At 29.7% G+C, this 24,698-nt stretch overlaps 1 protein-coding gene across 3 annotated transcripts in view; it reads right to left on the bottom strand.

Annotated features, from left to right (window-relative positions):
- Positions 1-681: 681 nt before the first annotated feature.
- Positions 682-24,698, bottom strand: part of LOC142321824 (uncharacterized) — a 202,316-nt gene continuing 178,299 nt past the window's right edge. For all 3 annotated transcript variants that reach the window (XM_075360254.1, XM_075360253.1, XM_075360255.1), the window contains 4 exons: positions 23,232-23,553; positions 20,401-20,950; positions 18,464-18,698; positions 682-3,944 (listed from right to left, as the gene is read on the bottom strand). In XM_075360254.1, the coding sequence (XP_075216369.1) occupies positions 3,784-3,944; positions 18,464-18,698; positions 20,401-20,950; positions 23,232-23,553 (1,268 nt within the window). In that variant the 3' untranslated portion in view covers positions 682-3,783. The remainder of the gene's footprint in view (positions 3,945-18,463; positions 18,699-20,400; positions 20,951-23,231; positions 23,554-24,698) is intronic.

The raw sequence follows: 24,698 nt of genomic DNA, 5'->3' as shown, positions 1-24,698 counted from the left end.
TGTTTGGAATAATAGCTCTGACTTGAGCGAGTTAAATATGTAGCAATCAGTTATGTTTCAATAAAGAATAGGATATTGGCAAAACCTAAATATTTTTAAGGAATTTAAGGCACGTTGCATTACTGTACATAGCACAAATGTAGGACTAACACCATATTAATGTTGTTTAAGATGACAGCTGTGCTGATATTGCTATATGAGAGCTTTATTCTTTCTTTTTCTGTTTAGCCTCCAGAACCCCCATTACAGTGGTTCAGTGGTATGAGAGCTGAGTTTAAACAAAACAGGCCAGATGGATTTTATGTGCAGTGGTTGGTTGCCAACTGGCTGACTGATCATGCACCCTATGATGACAAATGAGTTAGTTTTAATATCACTAGCCTGGATAATATTCATAAAAGTCAACAGCAATATTTGGGTCGTGAGCGATTTAAATCAATTTAGTTTTGGCTACAGCGAGGAGAAAACATTGTAATAGACATCTAGAAATGCTGAAAAGTTGTTGCTTGATGTTGTATTGACACAAAGTTAGTTGTTTGAGCTAATTTCCTGTGGATGGTGAAGTTTTTTTATTTTCCAAAGAAGTTTCCTAAAGATTCCAACACTATTTATATTCACAATATTATTATTTTTACATCTTAATGCGCCATAAAGGACATGATAAATAAAATCACTAAAGCATCATTTTAACTTATTTATTATTCAGACTTTAAAAAATTACAAAAATTAAAATATTTTTTGTACATTTTTATATAATACATACATAAACAATTACAATGGTACTAAAAACAAACACATCTATGTCTCTTTATATTTTACATTATTAAATAGATCCATATCTAATGTGATACATAAAGATTTAAAAATTGTATATAAATATTAATTAATTTAGCAGCCATAAATATAATACATGAAATTGATTTTTTTTTTTTTTTGTTTGTGTGAAGAAATATGATAATAAACCTATTCATTAACTTGTTACTTTTATTAAATAAAAAATCATTTCTAAATTAATAAAAATCAACGGTTAAAACTGTTTTTTTAATAATATGACTTATTTAGACAGTTTACAATGTTATGTCATTTAAACGTTAACTAGTTAGTTTTATGGCTCAGTTAAGTTTCTTACATATATCTATTTATTTTTTTTTAAATTGTATTTTAAAAAAGCGGTTTATTTTTTTTTTACACTAATGAAAAAACAATGTATACTTTACATAATATTATTTTTATAATACAAATAAAACTAGATATATATTTTTTTTATAATTACATTAACTTTATACATAAAAGTAATCTTTGGTTGAATATGAAGAATGTATTGAAGTAATTAATTAGAAATATCATTATACAATAGAAATTTGACATTAAATATACAATTCAAACTTCTTTAAATTCAAAAATGTTTCATATCAAACAAGTATATATTTATTTATCTGATAACATAGATTTTTTTTCAAAATAAATACTGACTAAATTAATAATTATGAATTGATTTCACTAAAAATAAAATTCCATGTTAACTATAAAATATTGATACATTTTTTATTTGGTCATTCATTTGTTAGACTTAATGGGCATGTACTTATTTTTCAAATTTATGATAGTAATCAATCATTCTATAATGACAAAAAATTATTTCTCTAATTATCTATGAAATCAAGAATATCTGGTATGGTTTGCTCAGAAGTTAATAATCATGTATTTTTTATAAATCATATTCAAAATTCATAAAAGGTAAATATACAAAATAAACTGTGTTGATTGTAATATAAAATGACTGAAATCAATTGTCACGTAAATCTGAAAGTATTTTTGAAGTGATAGAAAGTTTTTATAGCAAATAACAGAAGGAGTAATTGTAAAAGTTTATTTAATAATAATCTGAAATTTAGTAAGCTTTAAACAGAAATCTGATGCCTCTTCATTTGACCATCATTTTTACAACTGATGAAAAACTTTGTATCTTACGTTCCTAAAACTTTGTGATCTGTTGACCTAAAAAGGTTTGTATGTATTGTCACAACCATGACACTAAGGTCTACTAATATTAGACTAAATAAATCTTGTCATGATACAAGTCAGTTTAGTATTTACATAAAATCGAATGTAATTATTTAAAATGAATTAATGTTTCATTCCCTATCTTAAGAAGAAATATGGAATCAGGAAGGAATTTTGTATTACAAAAGTCTCATCCTAAAACAAAACATCAGTAAATCATTAGCTTTACAAATGGTCTGCTATAATAGATTGAAATGGTTTGATAAGTCAAAGTGAAAAGTTTCCAAACCCTCTAGTGCAGTTTTGCTGAATTTTAATCTGTAAGCAGCTGCAGCAGCCCTTGTTTATGTATTGAGTGTGGTTGTATCCTGCGTTGCCAGGCTAGGCCAGTGAGTTTTTAATAAGAACCCACCAATGAAATGGTGGACTGTTGTCTGTAACAATGTGGCCAATAAGATTGAAATAGAGCTGGTCGATTGGGACTTGAATTGTCAACCTCCTGCACATCAAGGTAAATGCTATGGATGGTATGTGTATAGAGGGTGCACAGTTCAAAAATTCACATAGAAATTATAGCATTTAATTATAAAATAAACTTTGATTTCAATGACTGAAAAATAGTTTCATAATTTGAAAGGATGTTTTACTAAGTTTAAAATAACAGATTATATGTTGGTAAAAACTATATTGCAATTGATATAAAATTTTTGTAAGGATAAAAATTTGTATAACTTCATTTGTAGTTAGACTTTCCAATTGAAATTGAATTATTTTGGGATCCAGACTGACAAGTAACTCTTGACTAGTACAGCTGAAAATATAATTCAGTCAAGCTGGCTGCCACAGCAACCTCCATTTAAAGGAAATTAATATTTTAATTAGCCTGTTAGTTTGTTGCTTTTTATCACATACTTCTTTGGAAGTTAAAAATACAAAAAAAATTTAACTTCATTAAAGAAATATTAATTTCTCCTCCAAACATGAGTATTAACATTAATTTATAAAGTTTTTATTTTTTTAACAGAAGAGGATGTAAGAATTAAAAATCTTTTTATAATTGTCAATAAATAAAGTTTTATGAATTTGAAACTGTTTTACATTTTAATTAGCTGGATCTGTGGAGAGTTCAACTTTTAACTGCACCATTCTTAGTTTGTTCTGCACATTATACAGCATATTTAAAGAAAATTAAATATCTTACTTGTAATCTAAAATGATTACGATGTTTCATTTTCATGGAATGAAAAGCTGAATTTTGGATACTTTTTTATACTTGTCAAATTTTATAAAAATCAGAAATTGGTTTAAGAGATTGTTAACTCTAATTGCAAAGAGTGGATGAACACCCTGAGGGATTTCAATTTTCTTATCAGTAAATTTGAGTAATTTAAAACATTAGTTTATTTAAAATTTTATGATTTGGGATTAAAACTATTTTATTATGCAAGTTTAAACTATAGTTGTCTATAATATAACTACAAATTTTTTATCTGTTATTTAAATTAATTTTTCACTAGCCTGATTGATACTTAAAATATTGCCATTTGGCTATAATTTTTTTTTCTTAATAACTGAGTTCTCTGTAACTTTATGTTATGTAAGGATTGATTCAATGTTAATCCAATTAAAAATTATATGCTCCTTTAAAAAAAAAAAAAAAATATATATATATATATATATTACAAAAACATAATGTCAAGTTGAATAAAGAGAAAAATTTACTTATAAACACATTAAAAAATGTGAAACTAAGCTCTAGTTATTTTGACTTCTAAAAGTTTAAAGCACAGGTCTAATGCAAGATTCTCTTCTTCTCTTTGGAATTCTTCGTCCAACATGAAGAAGGACTTCACCACTTTTTATATTCTTGAACATATTAATGGCTTCTTGATGGCTCAATCCATGAAGTGCTTTATTATTTACTGCTAATATTTCATCACCTGCAAAGAAATAAACTGATAGTGAGTACAGTTCAAATAATTTTGTTTCTATTTATGAGTATGCAATACAAATATTTAGTAAAATTAAAAAGAAATAATTTATATTAGCTTAATTTTGATCATAAGGGTCATGCCTAACTAACCTAATGGATTGTTGACCCTTCAGACCCTGAGCTAAGTTAAGTGCTTACATTTATCTCCTACCTATTTGATCATCAATGACACCTAATATCAACATTCTACCTACAACTGGTGTAATACTTTTTATTTAGTCTTGTGCTGCAAGGATCACTAGCAGAGAGAACAGTATGAATATGCAATTAATAATAGATTTCGTAAACGGAAAACGAGACCAAAAATTAAGCAAATAAAGATCGGTGATATAATGGATTATTTTTCAAAATTTCTGAAAAATGCTCGGTTTGATTAATGTGATTGAAAATTTAGAAATTTTCTCCTTGTTAATAAATTTTAATCAATCCTTATCGAAAATTAGTATGAAGATGCAAACCTGATAAATTTATCACTATTTCGTACCAGGAAAATTTCCACTTGCAGGTAGATTTTAGAATATTAGTGCAGTGTATCTGGATAAGAATATCAACCCGCAATACTGAAGTAATAAGTTTTAAAAAGTCGGGATAAGCAACTCAGACCTCCTAAAGAATCAACAAAGGATTCAAAAGAAATACATAAAGAATTATGGTCTCCCTTTGAAACTGTAAAAGACGTGTAAAAGCAATCCTTGTTAAATACTTTGATGTCAAGGAGCTTCTTATCAGCCTTTGTGTTTTGAGAAATGATGCCAACCTTGATAATGTGACTGAATATTTTATTTTAATGATTATTTATAACGAGTATCTTATATTATTATTTCTCTAACGAGTATTATAAAAAAAGATTGTGCGCTTTTCGTATGATATCTTTTCAGATACTGTGAATTCGATGTATGGTCGCTCATCGCGCAACAAAACTTCTTGGATCAAATCATAGTCATTTTTACTATGAAGATATTTTATTAAATACAATTACGAAAGTAAATAAATTTGAAAAACTGTCTTATATTGTAATAAAATGTAACTGCTATTGTTAGTTCCGTTAAACAACATTTAACAAACGCCATTATATTTATTATTTTATATTCAAGGGCAAAATAATACTACATTTCTTTTTTTTATATTAAATCTTTTGAACTGATAATAATAAAACCAGACAGAATAAGATAATTTTTTTTTATTTGTTTAATATTTAGTTAACAGTGCGGAAATGACCGACCTAAGATAATTTAAAGAGCAGAGCAGGTAGTTACTACAGGAAATGACGTTTCCGACACGGTTCTTGCCGGTCATGAGACCAGTGCAAACTCTAGCCCAGTTATAAAATGTTATTATCCCTATAACTTAACCAGAAAACTATCGTATTTATAACTTAAAAGAGTTTTGTACGGTGTTACGGAAATGTTTATAGATTTTCACTGAATAGCCTCTTGAACAGATTAGTTTTAAGCAATGTCAGTCTACATTGAAACGTATGCTTGATATATAATATAATAAAGTTAGATAAAATAATTTGTATGAAATCATTTTTTTCTGCTTTATAAAAAACTGCTAACGAAATTATTAAACTTTCTTAGTATTTCTTGGTAAATTACGATTTTATTAATGATCTTTTCCTGCTTTTTATTAAAAGTAATTTTTTTTTAATTTTAAAATTATTTTTTAAACTAATACAACCACATAAAAATTAATAATTTTAAACTATGATATTCAATCTTAAGTTATCATAAAACGTAGTTAAATTGAATTAATTAAGCAAAATTGACACGATGCATTTGTGTGTAGGGGCACTGTAGTTGTAGAATAACAACTTCAGTTTTCAAGATATTGTTATGAATGCGGTATTGCATCGTATATTTGAGCAGGTATATAGAGTTTGCGTTGTTTTGGACAATGAAGTAGCCGAAATTCTGAAAACTTATAAAATGTTTGACATTAGTAAGACTTTTCTCTTAGTTTTAGAAAGGAATTTTCTATTTTATTTATTTCTTTTTTTGGTAAACTAGTATATTGGCAGTTTATACATGTAATTTTTTTATTCACTTAGTCACTTATTACACCTGCTACATTCTTTATTGGGATTATACTTCATGCATTAACAGTATTAAGCCAGACATTAACTTACATGTATTTACTTCTTTACTGTTTATATACTCGTATTTAAATAGGATTATGTTTTTGTGTACAATATTTCAAAATTTTTATTGAAGGTTTTCGTAATGTAGTGTTACGTGCACTCCTCAGACAATAATGATTTGTTTGATTGTAAAAAAAAAAAATTGGTATCAAAATGTCAATCTAATACTTTTTCCTATTACACACATACTAGCTGACCCGGTACTGCTTCGCCATTGCTAGATTTGAGTGTATATATATATATATATATATATATATATATATATATATAGATTAAATGAACACAAATGAAAGTGTGATAGAACGTTACGGAACTTCACAAAATTTAATCTTTCCCTTCTTCCCGTAGTCCCTTTTTCGCTCTTCCCTTTTCCCTCTCTCCCTTTTTTCGCAATAATACTTCTTTTCGCGTAACTAATATATATTCGGAATATGAACCCAATCGGACCATAAATACAATTTTTCGAAATATCCCGACCCACCCAGCACCACTTAGCGGCTTCATTTTTTACAAAAATATTTATTTTTACGTAAGTAATATATATTCTGAATATGAGCCAAATCAGACCATATATACAATTTTCCGAAATATCTCGATCCCAGCGCCACCTAGGGTCCAAACTAATTCAAAAACCTACGCGGGCGTGCGCACAACTCGCCAAAGTTTCATCGCAATCGGATGAATGGTACAGAAACATATACGGGACAAACAAACATTCATTTTTACATATATATACTTGCAGACCCGGCAATCGCTTCGCCACTGCTAGATTTGAGTGTGTATATAATCTTTATATATATATATATATATGTATTATTCAATGAACACAATTGAAGGTTTGATAAAACAAAAACCTGAACATTACAGAATTCATAAAATTTAACCTTTCACTTTATCACTTTTCCTTTTTCACCTTTTCCCCTTTCTCCATTTTCCTATTCCCTGTCCCCTCCTTTACCCATTCTCCCTTTTTCCCCTTTTCCCTAGTTCCCGTTTTATTTTATCCGTTTTCCCTATTTTTATTTTTTCCCTTTCTACCTTTTCCCCCTCGTAAAACGATCCAGTAGTTTTTTAGACTATAGCGGACATACACACGAACATTTCCTTTTATAAATATAGAAGAAGAAAGTCTGTTTCGTAAATATCTCGAACCGGCACCACCTAACAATGGGTATAGTTTTTGCAAAAAATTTTCTTTTTACGTAACTAATATATATTCGGAATATGAACCAAATCGGATCATAAATATAATTTTTCCAAATATCTCAACCCGAGCGCCATCTACCGGGTCCATTTTTTGCAGAGGAATTTCTTTCCATGTAAATAACACATATTATGAATATAAGCCAAATTGGACCATAAATACAATTTTTCGAAATGTCTCGACCCCAGCGCCACGTAGCGGGTCCAAACTAATTCAGAAACCTTCGTGGGCGTGCGCACAACTCACCAAAACTTCATCGCAATCGAATGAATGGTAAACCTAATAAGGTCAATTATTTTTACATGAATTTGAATTCTAGATCGTGGATACCGGTGTTCTTTGGTGGTTGGATTTCAATTAACCACACATCTCAGGAATGGTCGAACTGAGATTGTACAAGACTACACTCATACATATCATCCTCTGAAGTATTATCTGAACGGTAATTACCGGAGGCTAAACAGGAAAAAGAAAGAAGCGATGAATGGTAAAGGAACGCATACGGCACAAACATTCATTTATATATATATATATATATATTTTAAACATAAATAAAATTAATATATATGATAGAGATCTATATATGATAGAGTGTAAGTAAGGGATTTCATTTTTGATGTTAAATTAATCATTTGTAATTCTTAAAAAGAAATTATTCAAAAATTGGAATGGAAGAAACATGCAAGTATTATAATGTAAAAATATTAAACAAATATGATGGTTTGAAAACACTATATATGTATATGTATATATATATATATATATATATACATATATATATATATATACATACACACACACACACACACACACACACACACACATAATGTAACTTTTTTGATTGAATAAGCATTAGAATCTGTTCTCAATCAGTGAATGACAAGTGTAGCCTTTTTAAAGAATAGTTTGAATTTAATCTTAAGTTTGAAAAACTTAAGATACTTGTTTGTGCTCGTGATTATCCCAATAACCATTACCGCCCATCTACGGTTTTCTATTTTATCTTATTTCTAATATTTGTTGTTAGTTTTAATAATTTCTTTATACAAATATGTTGGCAACATGATATGTATCCTTCACTTAGCGAATAATAAAATTTTCAGGTAAAATAACAACGACCATTATTTAATGACACTCAAATAAGAAAGTGCAAAAACAAACCTACCTCTATTCCCAATGAATAATTTTTAAACACTTAAGAGGTTATGTTTAAATTACGGTCAAGATCAAACTAATTTGAACGTTTTATTGTAAGCGGATAACCGGTTAATACGTGTTATCATGATATCTTAAAATAATAATTTAAAAAATGCGAAAAATTAATGATATTTCAAAAAAAAACTTTTTCACATATAATATTTAGCTTTATTATTGAAGAGGATGTTGATTTATTTTAAAATTTATTATGATAATATTATACTATGTGTAGATATTGTTTTGAAATGCATGATGAGATATGTAGTTGACTCATCATATAACCAAGCAGGCAAGCACAATAGCATGCAATGCTTATCCTCGTGTTTGCAACCGGAACCATGTACACCATACCTCTTATCTACTTAATATGAGGGAAGATACACCAGGTGAATGGCCCGAAAGTGTATAATTTCACTGCATACTTTCTTTTTGCATTTAAATTGATCAGATATTATCAAAATGCTGAAAAATCTTTTAACAAAAATTTAATTTGTTTTATCACTGTAATTTGCATTACAGTAAAACCTGAGTTAACAGAACCTGAATTTAACGGACTCCTGTCTACAACGGAAAATTTCCCTGATCCCGTAAATTTTACCAAAGATATGATGTTAATTTCCCCCGAAATAACGGAAACCTGGCTGACACGGAAACGGAATAAATTTCACGAGTTAAAGGAAAGGTTTTTGAGAATCGTATTGAGTACTGTAATTTATATAGAAAAATACGTATACCCATTTAATGCTATAAAGGGGAACGTTTGCTAATCAAGTAGGAATGATGGTTACATACTTCAGTATTACGACTGTACCACAGTACTAAATTTTCCCCCGATATAAAATAAAATACGTATACTGTACAGTACTATACATACTGTATGTACAGTAAACATTTTTTTCCTGTTTAGCCTCCGGTAACTACCGTTTAGATAATACTTCAGAGGATGAATGAGGATTCATCCTCATTGGATGAGTAAATCACTATGTATGAGTGTAAATGAAGTGTAGTCTTGTACATGTACATTCTCAGTTCGACCATTCCTGAGATGTGTGGTTAATTGAAACCCAACCACCAAAGAACACCGGTACCATGATCTAGTATTCAAATCCGCGTAAAAATAACTGGCTTTACTAGGACTTGAACGCTGGAACTCACGTCTTTCAAATCAGCTGATTTGGGAAGACGCGTTCACCACTAGACCAACCCGGTGGGTTAGCCTTTATGCCTACTGCCCTGTGAATCACACACACAACACACACACTCTTATCATTTCTTATCTCGAGTCACAATTTTTATTTAAATTAACTTATCCACGTGTCGTTTTTATTCATTACAACAAGGTCTTCTTTATTGTGCGTTTGGTACATTCGAAGCATCCAAGTGTTAAAGGTTGACAATTTTTGTTTGCGGCTTTATGAAGAACTGGAAAAACCGCTCGTTATTGGAAAGACTGATAAGCTGACGTGTTTTTAAAAACACTAATAAAGGCAATCTTGCTGTAGTATGGAAATCTAACAAAAAAGTATTCTTCCAAAATGCAAACTTTCAATTGTACACGGCTACAGAAACGGAACTTAAAACGAAATTTGATGACCTGCAGAAAGAACTGATCGGGCGTCTTATGAAAATATAATTGCTGAAGATTTTATTGACAAGGATAATTTAGTAGAGACCGAGACTAACAGAGAATATAAATGAATTTATTGACCACCATCAAGAGAAAACTGACGAAGACAAAAGCGATTCCGATGACGAGAACCGTAGCAGTAACGAACGATACAAAAGGCAGATTATACAGTGCTGCGTTATCTAATTTATTAGGCCAAGAATTTTCACTTACAGCAAACGATTCAGAATTGTTTAACATAATTTGTAAAGCCAGAGTGTTGACAGAAAACAGAGTAGCTTAAAGCAAAAATTCAGTACAAAAAATTAACTAATTCTTTTTCTTATAACAAAGACTAAATTACAAAATGAACACTGAAAAAGTACAGTTAGGTTAATTAAGGTTATGTTTACTTATTAAAGTGTATTAGTTTAAGGTACTGAAATTCGTTATTCTTCAAAATTATCACAGTTCCTAAATTTAAGATTTTTTAATTTAAAAACGAAAATTGTTCTACAATCCACTAACTTTTACTGTACTTTACGTGCTAACATTAGATAAAATTTTTGTGCTTACGAATTCGCTGACAAACTACTATACAATTCACTGCTGAAAATGAAATGGGGTTCTGGTAAGTATACTGCTATATTTTTTTTTTTTTTTTAATTGTATAGTCCACTAGTTCATCTCTGTATTCACGGAATCCTGTTCTCATCGGAAAATATTTTCGGTCCCGCGAAATTCCATCAACTCAGATTTTACTGTATAATCATTAATGTATATAATTTGTTTGCCTATAAGTTATCATTTTATAGTAATAATATAATCTTTGTACTTTATAAAGGATAAAAGAAAGTAAACGTGAAGATCTTATACTAGAGATTGTCTCATTATAAAAAAATCCATTTAGAAAACGTAGTTAAAAATAACTCGTATTCCATTTTTTATCTCCATGGCCAAGTGGGAATGTTTCTGTTTTTCATTCTGAGGTACCAAATTCTAGTACCAGGCAGGTATGACATTTTTCACATAGTAATATTCATTATCATATAGTCCAGTAACTGGTACTGGGCATAAACTTATTTTTGCTTAGTAAATAAACAAAATTAAATAAATTGCTGGAGAATACAGAAATATCTGTTTAAAAGATTATAAAAGTCTGAAATCAAGAAATAAAATTAATGAATGATCTTTTAACTACATGAAACAAAAAAATGGGTCTAATTATTCTGATTTGAAATAAATGTAATTTTCTTAGAGGTTTTAAAATAGAAATGTATACAACAATACACAGATTTAACATAATGTCTAAAAGAAAACATTCTTGTAAAATTAAAAAAATTTATATTTTCATGAATAGATCTGAAGAAGGTGAATCGGTAAAAACAACTGGCAAAGGGTTGAATAACTTTCTTCGCTATAGCCAAATATTTCTGCCAAATTTCAGCTTTTTTTTTTTTATCAATGTGAATTCAAGACATGAAGCAAAAATTGATTAGAAATTAATCTTGAATATACACCCACCTCTAAATCTGATTGACTTAAAACTTTGGAGCATTAAATAACTCGATAAGTAATTTCATAGTATTAAAGCCTAATTTTCTATGATCTCTATACAAAAAGTCAAAAAATTCACAACCCCACCCCTTTTTTAATTATCCATAATCTATTGTTACCAATGCCCCATATATAGAATATTTTCAAAAATTTATGTTGTGCATGTTCAAAGATATTAATCAAAATACAGGCAGCATGTATATACATGCATCTGGAAAATTTGTAACTTTTTTTATGATTTTTGGACTAAGGGAGTCTTGAAACGGTCAACACTTACAAAATGCTGATACCTGAAATTTTGGCTAGTCATTATACTTTGCCTGTATAGCTGTGCTGTTATAGCAGCAATAGAGCTATTAGCTGAGAAAATAAAAACAAATATCATTCTTCAAGCAAATCAAGTAGTTCAGTAATTTGAGAAACATTTATTTAATATAATTAAAAAAAATTAGTTATAGGATTCCTTTCAAAGAAATTTTTATTACTGAGAATTTAAATTTAATATTTCATGTATAAGACACACACAATTTATGAAGCATTTAAAATTAACACATGCTTTTTATTAAATATAATCTTACCAAGAATCAATGACGACCATATAACATTTATAGTCTGAGCAGGCAGAATAAATAGTAAAATTATTTATGCAAAACAAATGGAACTGATAGCTGTCACGAAAAGATAATAATCCAATGGTACTAAAAATTGGCAGTAAATTGCAAGTAGTAGTATAACTGTTTGGCATTTTTAACATCCTGATTATTTAATTAGCTGGTTTCAGGTTCAATTCTTGGCAAGGATCTGACAGTTTTGCAAAATTTTTTCATATATCTGTTCTAACCTATTGCATACATATATATTTTGGAGTTATAAAGTAAAAACAATAAAAATATATATATATTAACTGATTTAATGTGTAATTCCTCCATTACAATGTAGCCTAATTAGTGTATTGCTGCTGTCATTAGCCACTAATAAATGACAAGTAGTGAAACTGGCCATAATATTGTTTTATTTTAGTGATCTACAGTTATTGGTAAAAAATCATTCTGTCTGTTGTCAGCTATGATTATGTCACATCCTTCAATATCCTGTTATTGTAGAGCCATCTGGTTATTAATGAATGTTTTACAAAATATTGTAATTTTTTTTTCTTTTGCTTGAATTATTAATCCAATACAGAAGGTTTTGAATGCGGGAATATGCAAATGTAATTTTGTAGTGTATGAAGAATCCATGCCAGACAAGGATTCGAACGAATGGCTGAGATGCTACCACTCCAACACGGAGATTGGCTGAGGTAAAAACTGGAGATTAAAATCACAAAGTAAATGCATTTATTTTAAATGAGGTTCGTGTTATAATTTCACACAAGCGCTTACCACATGTTATTTCATTACAGTTATGTAATTGTGGGATAATTTTATTATTTTATATAATATTCCTTGACACATTTAAATAATGTACGTATTTATTGTCTTTATTTTAAAGTAAGATTTGTTTAAAAATAAAATATTAGTAATCCAGTAGAATGAGATCAAAATACATTATATCTTATAAATTGGATCCTGGAAAAATAATAACTACAGTTACTTACAATCTGATAGTTTCACATCTAGAATGCTTTAGTGAGTAGAATTGAAATAAAATGTTGTAAAGTAGGAATTGATGATAATGTGGAATCAATGCTACATCATTTAATAAGATTGTGAATGAACTTTTTAATATGGGATGCAAAGGTTAAGTATTTTTGGTTGTTATTGTAATGTGTAATATTATGTACAATACAAACAACATTCTACTTGTGCCTTGAAAATAATATAGTTGAAATTAAAGATATTTAAGATTTCCTAACAATATAGCTTAGTGTACCACCTTTGTTATTTTTATTAAAAAAAACACTTCAATAATATACAATGGAATTACCATACTAGAAGTTACTATTTAACACTTAAAAATACTTTCTTTGTACAAAATTTTTTAACCCGAATACTGATTCATAAATAACAGTAAATACATTCCACATTATGTATGTATGCTGAACTATATTCGTTGGTTCATTTTTCTTACTATTCAACCAAGTAATTACCAATAATCACTTCCCTTGTGCTCCCTCTTTTTCATTTCCCCCATCTTTCCGGCTCTTTATCTCTAAAATAATAATAATAATAATATAATTTGAATTTAACGTTATCATTTGAATGAAATTATAAAAACTAATTGCTACAATTTTAATATTTATATAATGATATGTATCGTATTTAAATTTAAAGTTTCTAATTCATACATTGCAACAAACACATATTTATGGTGATATGCATATTGATGATAAACAAGAAATTTTTAAAGTGAAATTACATTATCTACAGAGATGATTAGTAAATATTTTTTTCATTTGCTATCATTATAGTTTAGTATTAAATTGTTATAGAGTAATAATATAGCTTAATGTTTTTTTTATGACTTTCAAACTATTTTCATGAGAAAGGTATTTGTTTGATAATCAAGGATGAAACACCAATATATTTCTGTATTCTAGAAGATCTTAACTTACGGTATGTAGCATTCTCCTTTGTTGTTTCTCAACAATCTTTTTTTTTAATAAAAGTTAAACAAAAAAACAATTGTAAATGAAAGTAAAAATGATTTTTAAAAAACTGCATTAAAAGTGAAAGAAAATTGTTTCCTATTATTATTTACATTTAGTTATTTAACTTAAATTCTATTTATTTCTTTTTTTAAGAGTAATTAAGTTACTGATATTTTATTTGACGCAAAGTTAATAGTCAAGATTTAAAGAGGTACTGACAAAGGAAATGAATGAAAAGTTATTTTGTTTTTTAAGGCATTGAGGTCAGTTTTATTTTTTTTTAAAAAGTTATTTTATTTTACCACATAAATTAGAAGAAAAAAAAAGAAAAACAATAGATTCATTTTTAACACTTATTTGTTAGCTATTCATTATTAATTTGTAATATATGCTAATATTGTAAGATAAGAAGGATTAACTAGCTTTGGGATGTGTCACAATAATCAGTCAGTCATTATCTCTTTTCCACTGCTCCTAATTTTCTTCAATTAATAATATCAGTAAAAAATATTGAAGTACTTATAAGACATATAATAAACAATAATTATACATAATTTTAACAAATTTTTTTGGAGGACATTTTTATGATAAAGATTATTAAAAAAATATGAGAATAATGAAATAAGTTGCTCTAAAAAGTAGGATAAAATAATTAAAAGCCAAACTTTCAAGTAAAAATGACTGGTTTATATAAACTATCTTATCGGAGAGGTGGATGAGGTTTCAATGTAAGCAAATATTAACATACATTTAATCTTTATAGCCAATAAAAATTTATACTAATGATAGCGATAACAAATTTGCACTTATTATTATTTATTTTGAGGTTAAACTGTCTCTTAACAATATGTAAACATATTACAATTCAGCAAATGGATTTTGTCCTTTCACTAGCATAAAATCAACAGATAATTTATTAAATGAAATCATGTTGCTAAATAAACTCAAAGATCAAAATAACACTCACAGGATATTCAAATCTTAATAAAAATAGCTGTTTCATATTTTTAAGTAGATATAAAACATGTTTCTGTGATATCACAGAAAATCTGTCATAACATAGCTTATCAACAACGATGCTACTACCAGCGTGTTTAATCAATGTATTATTGTATTTATTAATTTATGCAGACAGCAGTAACTTTTGTAAGATTTATCAGTATTGTAGACTAATAGAAAAAAAACTGTTCATTTTCTATAACTCAGTCAAGGAATATATAAATAAAAATTGAAGTGTGTATAAAAACTATTACTAATTTTTCAATTAGTCTTACTTTCTACTACATCATAAGGTGCAGACTTTGCATGTGCATAACAGACACAAAAATCATTTGACAGCAACAGAAAATAAATATTTGAGAAAAGGATCTAAAAGAGATAGATTAACAAATGTGAATGATAATGTTGGTAGAATTAAACTACATCTCTAAGTGAATAAAAATAAACTTACTGAATTTTTATGACAATCTAGTCTGAATGAATCCAGGACAGAAGGTAAAACCAAAGATATGAAGTGACACCATAAAATAGAAGAAAAAGAAGAGGAAGGAAATCGTAAAATATGACTATCAGTTGGGAAAGCTGGCTGCGGAGCTACACCGATAGGCACAAGGGTGTGATAAGAAGCAGGTTCAAAGATTATTTTGAGAGGGTTGAGAGAAATGTTATTTTCTGCTTGTAAATTCCATATTTCTAAATTTAATTGCCCAACTAAGCTAGCACTGCCTTAGAATACATCCGAAGTATGATCAAAATTTGAATGACCAGATGAGGGGGCCTTTTTCTATGTGTGTGATATTTGTCCTATGTATTTCCTACAAATGATTTGCAGCATTGTTTTTGTTTATTTTGTTGGTTTAATATTGAAACAACATTGTTTTGTAGACTTCTTTATAATGTTTCAACCATATGTTGATTAATAACAAGAGTTGAGTAGCCTGCTACTTGATAATTGAAGGAGGGAAATGGTTTTAACTGACAGCACATCAGCCATTAATTAGTCATCCTGTGCTACTCCTAGGTGCAGTATAAAGTTCTGGATAAATCAACAATGTATATCATCCTTTACGAAAGAAACCAACTACCAATTGTGCTGTGCTGACATTTTATTACTAATAAAAAAAACTAAAGCGGACAAAAATCTTATGCACTTAAACAGGAAAGACATTAAGAAGTATCTGTTCACACAAAGACATTGCTCAGGAGAATGGAAGTAGGCCTCTTCCTTTTCCCTTCCTATACTGATCCCTTTATACATTTTAACCTTTAGAAATAATAAAAACACCTCTTTCAAGAAGCAGCAAATAAAATACATAAAATTTAATAATACTCTAATTTAACCTTTTGCAACAAAAAACAAACTCAGTGGTGTCCATAAAAATTATATGGAAGAACTTATTGCATGTTTTTTTTTTAACCTCCAGGACCACCGTAGGTATTGCTTCAGAGGATGAGATGAATGTTTTGTAGTGTGTGTGAAAATGCCATGCTTGATTGGGATTCGAAACCAGGACCTCCAATGAAAGGCTGACTACCACCTCATGCCACGGAGGCTGGCTATTGCATGGTTTTAATTTACAAAATGTTTTCACCTTCTACTGTGATTCTTTCTTTCTCCATTAAATAATATATTAAACAATTTGTCACTGAAATGTATTAGATTTTCTGACTTCATATTTGATCAAGGTTTAGGAATTCCTTCCACCTTATAAACACCTCTTAAAGTGACTCTAACAAATACAGATTATTAAATATATTATTAAATAATTTTTATTTAATTATTATTAAATATGTTGATGAATTAAGTAACATGTATACTTACATGTTACATAATATTATAAAAATACATGTTACTTAATTCATAAATGTTATTTGATGAAGAATATATATTAAAATTAAATAAAGATTTTAAACATACGCAGTTGGTTTGAAAGGTTTCCAAACTAAATTTCTGTAGTTGATACAAGAAGCGCCATTTCTCGAACAACCAAGGAATTATGTAGTACGATGTCTGACGAGTGTGTGTATAAAATTTCATCATGTTTCATCACTCCAGTCTCAACTGGAGTGACTCCAGTCTCAACATGGAACATACCAACCTCGTAGGGGGAGACACCCGCCTAGTGACCCCTCCCACCATTTCTTGCCACATGGAATAGAGAAGTGCGTTAAAAGTTTTTGTTCGACTCCAAAAAGTTTTCATTGAAATTTATTCTATGAAACAGCAAGCATTTGGTGATGAAGCCGCATCTCGTACTACAACATACACATGTTGGAAGCGATTTAAAAATGATAGGGAGTCATTGGATGATGACGAATGAAGTGGGAGACCGTCAACAGCTGTTCACAATGAAAACGTTACGAAAGTGCGCGCGCTCCTGCTCGAACAACCTCATCTTACTCTTCGAGCCATAGCAGAAGAGCTAAACATCGGTAAAGACGCAGTACCTACAATTCTAACAGAAAAAATGAACCGCCGAAAGGTGTGCTTTCGTTTCGTTCCACACTTCTTGACCGAAGAAAAAAAACAGGTGCGTCTTTCTTGTGCTCAAGACTTCGTTGGAACTGCCCATAGCGACCCAAATTTTTTGCTAACTGGGGATGAAAGGAGGTGCTTCATCTATGATCCGCAAACTTATGAAAGCAAAACATCTGCTGCTTGTTTGAGTCCTGGAGTACAAAGACCGGCGAAAGTCAGGCAGCAAAAATCAAGAGTGAAAACGATGTTGATTGCATTCCTCGACCCAAAGGGCCTGATTTATCATTAATTTGCCCCAACTGGTCAAACTGTGAATTCTAAATTCTATATGGAAGCAATGTAACGCTTGATGCGTTCACATTTGTCGAATTCAGCCCGAATACCGGGATCCGGGCAGTTGGACTCTCTTGAACGACAATGCCCCGGCACACATGGCAACAGTTTTAACTCATTATTACGCTGCAAATCAAATCACCGTCTTATTCCATCCGCCCTATTCACCCGACTTGGCTCCAGCAGACTATTTTCTCTTCTTGAAACAAAAGTGCATAACTAGAGAAGGGTTCTGTGTAGAGGGCTGTTGTAAGTAAATTCGTTTATCTTTAAATCTGTATTTCTATTTAATTTAGTTCGGGAAGTTTTCAGACATACTGTGTATACTGAACATTTTAAAAATTAAAGAAACAATGCTTACCTTCTCTAAGAGTATTAGTATCAGCAGCTTGTCCGTTTGGGAAAATAGTCTTAACATAGATTCCCATATTTCCCTTAGGTGAATCTTTTCCTCCAACAATGCTGAAGCCTAATCCTTTATGACCAGGACCTTTGTTAAATTTTACCATCATAATCGTAAATGTAGCAGCTTTACCACCACCTCTAGGCATTGTACAAAACTTACTTTCTTCTTCATCTTCTTCGACTTCAGCAATCTGTAACGACAAAAAAAAAAACAACTTGTTAACTTAGTTTAGAAATCTATACCTATTGCATAGTTTCAAGTATATAGTTTGAAGAACTGTATCCTGCTGCTTTAAATTAAATTTATTTATAAAAATTAATTATTCTCTCACCCTTATTTTGTTTTTTAGCACTGCCAGATATCTACACATTTTCTATGCATACAATTCATTCATGATAGAAAATTAAAACGTGATTACAATATTACTTGTCTACTCAAATGAATACTGTTAGATAAAAAATTACATTTATTGTTAAAAAAAGCTTATTACAAGTGCAGCAGCTGTCTGGTCATTGATTTCTTTAAAATCTAAATCATTTGTAATTTTTCCTTAAATTTGAGCTTATGCATGAAATCTTTTCATAATTTTATTTCCTTTATTGCAGAATGTAGATTTAGTAAATTGTTTATCATATTATCTTGATAATTTCCAAATGTGTCACTCCCTCATGAAATTCATAATTTTAATGTAAGTGTGCATATTTATAATCTATTAGATGTTTTTCAAAAAAATTTAATGATTAATTTTGTTCATGGCAATGTAAAAAGACTTCATGCAGAACAACAGATGATATTAACAATTCCTTTTGATTTTATAAAACCAGAAATATTTATAGGTTTAAATTCTCCTTTATCACTTTTTAATGATGAAGGCTATTTGTTAGAAACACATAGGTAACTGAGAAAACAAGTAAATAGCTACTAAAAGGTAAAGATGAGCATTACGAGTGTATTACAATTTTTGTAGCACATTTTAAAATTTTTTAACTTTAATATTCACTTTTTGAAATCACTCTTATACATTACAAGTTAATCAATAAAGAAAAAAACTATATTGTTATTATGTTTTTAAGATTTAATTATATTATTGTAAGATTAAGAAGACTGATAATTAAATAAACTCAGACTTTTTAGTTATTTTTAATTAACATAAAACAATCAAAAACGTTTTCTCTTTTAAAATATTTGTATTAACAGAATGTATGATTAGTGTACTAACTATGAAAGGAAATTTAGGGACTGCTTACATAAAAATCAACCTTTAAGTTTAACAGAGGTACATGTACCTCTTTACTTAAGATAGTTAAGTAAGTAAGTGTAGAGTTTTTTTTTAATTTGAAAAAAAAAGGTTTTCTCAATGGCTTGCTTGACAAAACAAACCAAAAGGTGTCACAGAAAAAAAAACAAAAACAAAGTTATGATATGAAGGGTTAAGATATGAAGCCAGATACTTCAAATGACATCGAATAATAAGTGATGACTTATAAGAATGAGAAGTATATAGAAAAATTATATATTACTGCCATCCACTGTCTGACATTTATTTCTTACCAATAAATGTCAGGTTTGCTGTAACGTGGTCATAACAAATAAAATTTTAGGTAACTAAGCAAGATCTGGAAGATTCCAGGTAACCAGTCCCACTTTATTTAATCAGGAGCAGCAAATAGCTACATCCCTGTTTTTGAAGTGACAGTGTATAATGTACTTGTGTTAGAATATAAATTTAACAGGTGAAGCTGTTTAAATTTAACTAGTAGAATTAGGTCTTGATTAATCAACTCTTCACTCAATGATAAGCAAAAATCCAAAGCACAAGCCTAACAACTGTACTTAAATTATTATAAATAAGCAAGTAAGTAAATAAAACAGTTAAATATTCTTTTACCTACCTTGTCATCAGTAATAGGAGGTAGATCACCACTACTTTTTCCTAAACGTCTTTTGTCAGGAGAAGAACTTCTACGCCGTAAAGGTGGTTGGTGAACAATTGAATGTGGTCCTGAATCCGGTAATGGAGGTTTAAATTGTTGGCAATGAGTTACAACTGGACCTCCAACTATAAACCCTCTGTTGTTATTTCTAGATTGAGCTTGGAGATGTTGATTTCTAGGAGACAATAAATTTGGATTATCAATAGCCAGAGTATCTGCTTGAGACCATCTTCGACAAGATCTAGTTTTTGGTCTATTCCTGTCATCTACTGTATCATTAAGGTTATTTTCCGATGATCTGTAATGATTAAAGTTATTCGGCCTGTTGACCCTGTCAATTTCTAAATCTGAGATCCTTCTATTTCTACTTCTACGATTGGCACTTTCAATACTCTGGTATCCTTGGTCCCATAACTCTTCTGCTTGAGCTCCTGACCCGGATGATGAACTACATTCTTCACTAGGAGTTTCTGAACCTCTTCCTGATGAACAAGAGCTTTCACCATCCCTGAAAATTATTGGTATTAATTAATGTTTATTCATTAATATAAAATTCCTAAAAAAATTATTTGTTTGTAGACTAAAATAAATTTTTCTGTGATGTTTATAATAATGATCAAGTACAACAGAAAAAAGAATTCACTATTAATCTACAAATATCAGTACGCTGTTGTTACTTTAAATGTATATTTGTGTGTTACTTTTGCTAAATTCATGTTGTCAATTACACCTGTGTTCTGGTTAATGAAAGAAAAAATATGTGTTTAATATTATGCACTAAATTAAATTTTTTATTTTACATTATCTTTCTAAGAACTCTTTTAAAAAGCAAGAAATGTCACTGTTTATATTTTCAGAAAATCACAAAAAAAGTTTAGTCTTTTTTTCAAAATTTGTATTTTCCAGCTCAATAACTTCAAAAACATTTTTATGTATTATTTATTACTAATTATTACAAATGGAGATTTAAGCACAATACTTGAAAATTTTGATTTTAAGAGGAATTAATCCCTAATTTTCAGGTAGCAAAAACTATTTTGAGTGATCCATTAATTTCCATTTCCAGTTTTACTAATTTTACAGGTTCATAGAATACTTTAGACAACATTTATGATTTAACTAGTGTTCATTGCAATTTGTTTAAAAAAAATAACTAGAAGCTTTATCAGTAATGAATTTTAGGGCCCCGACGGGAGTCTTACTTTTTAAGACTTTGGGGGTTGGCATCCCCACGGCCCTAGCCTCTACAGCTTTTCTTCCCATTACACATAGAGCTGTAGAACACTTTACACTGTACACATACACCACATCAAGAACACTACACAAATTACAACATATATCCTTACACAACTACACAACAACATACTACACTGTTTCTTCTTACATTTACACTCAATGGTGTTGCAACAGCTTTCGAAACATAACTGTAATCCAACGTGGAAACTATGATGCCGATGGGTGAATGGCTCTATATAGTGAGTCTCAAACGATGTCCTCTGGGCATCTGGATGAACCCAGTTGTAATTAGCTCAAGCCTCTCTATGCATGGGCTCTGCAGGGGTAGTATTATATTCTGTGGTACTCGTGGGACCAAAATTACTAGTCCACAAGAAAACCCTATGATGCTTGGTGGTCCATCTGTAAAAACCACCACAAATTGTCTAGTGTGCATTGGTTGATTAGGAAACAGTACTATAGAAGATAGGTTGAACTGTGCCTAATCTCGTGTACAATATAAAAATATCAGATATGTAATTCTATGGAATAATCAGAAATGTGGTTTTCTTTTATAAGGTCTTACCTTTCCTGATTAACAAGTTGTAATAGGTTCAAGTGGTTCCCTGAAGAACATTAGAAAACTAAAAGATGGAACAATTCTGATTGAAACTTATACTGATGAACAGAGTTGATCTCTGTTACATCTCAACAATATGGACGGCATAAACATAAGTGTGGTATGCCACAAAACCCTAAATACCAGCCGGGGGAGTAATTTTTTGTCGTGATCTTCTGGAGATGGGCATTACTGAAATAGCTGACAAGCTTTGTTCCCAGGAAGTGTTTGAGCTGACATGAATAACATAACAGAAAAACAGAATAGAAAACCCTACATTACTTGAACTCCCCAACCCACAATGATGTTTCCAATGTCAAGGGTATGGCCATACAATAACATATTTTCAAAAACTGTAATTTGCGCTTGATTTGCCAAAAAAGGTCACAATGACACTACTGCCAGGAAGAAGAAAAATGTGCTAACTGAGAGGGAACACACTCACCTTGCTGAAAAGATTGTCCAACTATTAAAGAAGAGAAGGCAATCCTCAAAGTCTGTACGGAGCAGAAAGTAGCTTTTCCAGCCACACAAAGAGAATACAAAAAGACACTGAACTCTCATAACCTGATTAAACCATGGTCTCTTTCATCATGACTTCAAACAAAGCCACTGCAGATGCAGGTAACCAATAGTGCGGATCCTGCAGTAAGCTAAAAAAAAGTCTTCAGATGTTATCTGGTCAGGTTGCTTCACTTACTGTAACTATTTCAGAGCTAACTAAGATGAATAAGAAGTCGGTAGTTGCAGCTAGTGAAACTAACATTAGTGGGATCTCTCTTGAAGTTCCTGTTCCCAAGTTTTACCTGTATGGGCAGAAGTAAATACAGTTGGTGGTAATAGCATATCCGGTGCTAATCATACAGGTGGGCTTGCATATTCGTTCTTGACTAACTATGGAATGGATAGATGTGACAATAAAATTATTATGCTATTTAATTATAGGCCTACATACCTAGTAGAAAAATGAGGCAAGCTGTTAGGCGAGTCTTTTAGAGGTGAGGGTACATAGAATACAGGTTCATGAATGGTCTTTCTATGAAGCCGATTGAGTTTTGAACGGAGAATTTGGTTCAAGTCTGGAAGCATACGGCGGGAATCCGGTGAAAGATCTCTAGAACGAGTTGGCCGAGCTGCCACTACTCCAGGTGACACATGTGGACTTAAGAGTACTTCTTGGGGATCACTATTCGAAGATGATCCGGTCGTAAAGGACGAACACCTTCTCCGTAACCGTCGCCACCGTTGTGAGATGCTCTTGTTCCAGACTGCCAAATCTAAAAAAAAAGTTAAAGTAGTTAGAAAAATTGTAACTATTACAACTTTATGAAATTACACTTTAAAATATATTCAAAATTAAACGACCATCTATTATAGGCTTTTTCAGGGGCTAAAAAACTGAGATACATTTTTTGGAATAAAAACTCTTACCATAAATATTCTATTTGCAGCAATGAAACTGAATAAAAACTAGGTCTGTTTTAGTACAAACCTGAAAATAATTAAAATTACAGTAATTTTGGACGGGACTTGGAAGTAAACAGAACCATTTATATGCTGTTATATTTTACAAAATTCCATAGACTTTAATATAATTATCAAGTGCAAGAAGTATATTCTTAAAGTTAAAAAAGAATATAGTTTTTAATTATAATTATTTTCTAATTAAAGCGAATTTTTAAAAGAGTCCCACCATGTTGAGATAAATAAATTTAAATATATATATATAAATTATTTCTTTTTTTACCTCTTTTTTAAATTACCTCTAAAAATTCTGATTAGATCACTAATCAGTCTTCTAAATTTCATTGATGGACAATATTTAAGCTAATTTTTACAGAAAGTAATTTTTTTTCAACTTAAAAATTTTTCTACATGAAAAAAATTACTTATGTTAGAAAAGTTAAAAGGATTGAATAAATAAATAACAATTAAAATTTATGTTATATGCAATTGTATATATGTTACATCACAACTCACGACAATTTTTTTACGGGTAATTTATTTTAAAAGGAGATTTTTTTTAATATTGAAATAATATTGGAGAAAAATTTCTATTTTACTGTTTGATAACTCAAGACCTAAAACAATGAGCGTTTCATATTGTTATAAGAAACGCCAATTTATAAATGTTGATCTTAATGTTAAAAAGTCTTACTGAATTATATATATATATATATATATATATATATATATATATATATATATATATAAAGAAAAGGTTAACTGATGTCCGGAAAAGCTCTATATACAGTTGAATATTTGATAGATACCAAGAAACTTCTAATCGATGAACTAAAAACAAAAAAACGAAGAATATCAGTATGGTCGTAGAGTCCATCAAAGATGGAAAAGGATATAGAACAAGACACACGAATGAACTGTACATAAAAATGGGGAAAATATCCGAAGTAATCGGATA

This window comes from Lycorma delicatula, chromosome 3 (assembly GCF_047948215.1).
Source record: "Lycorma delicatula isolate Av1 chromosome 3, ASM4794821v1, whole genome shotgun sequence".
NCBI lineage: Eukaryota > Metazoa > Arthropoda > Insecta > Hemiptera > Fulgoridae > Lycorma > Lycorma delicatula.
This window is presented reverse-complemented; position numbering and strand designations above follow the sequence as displayed.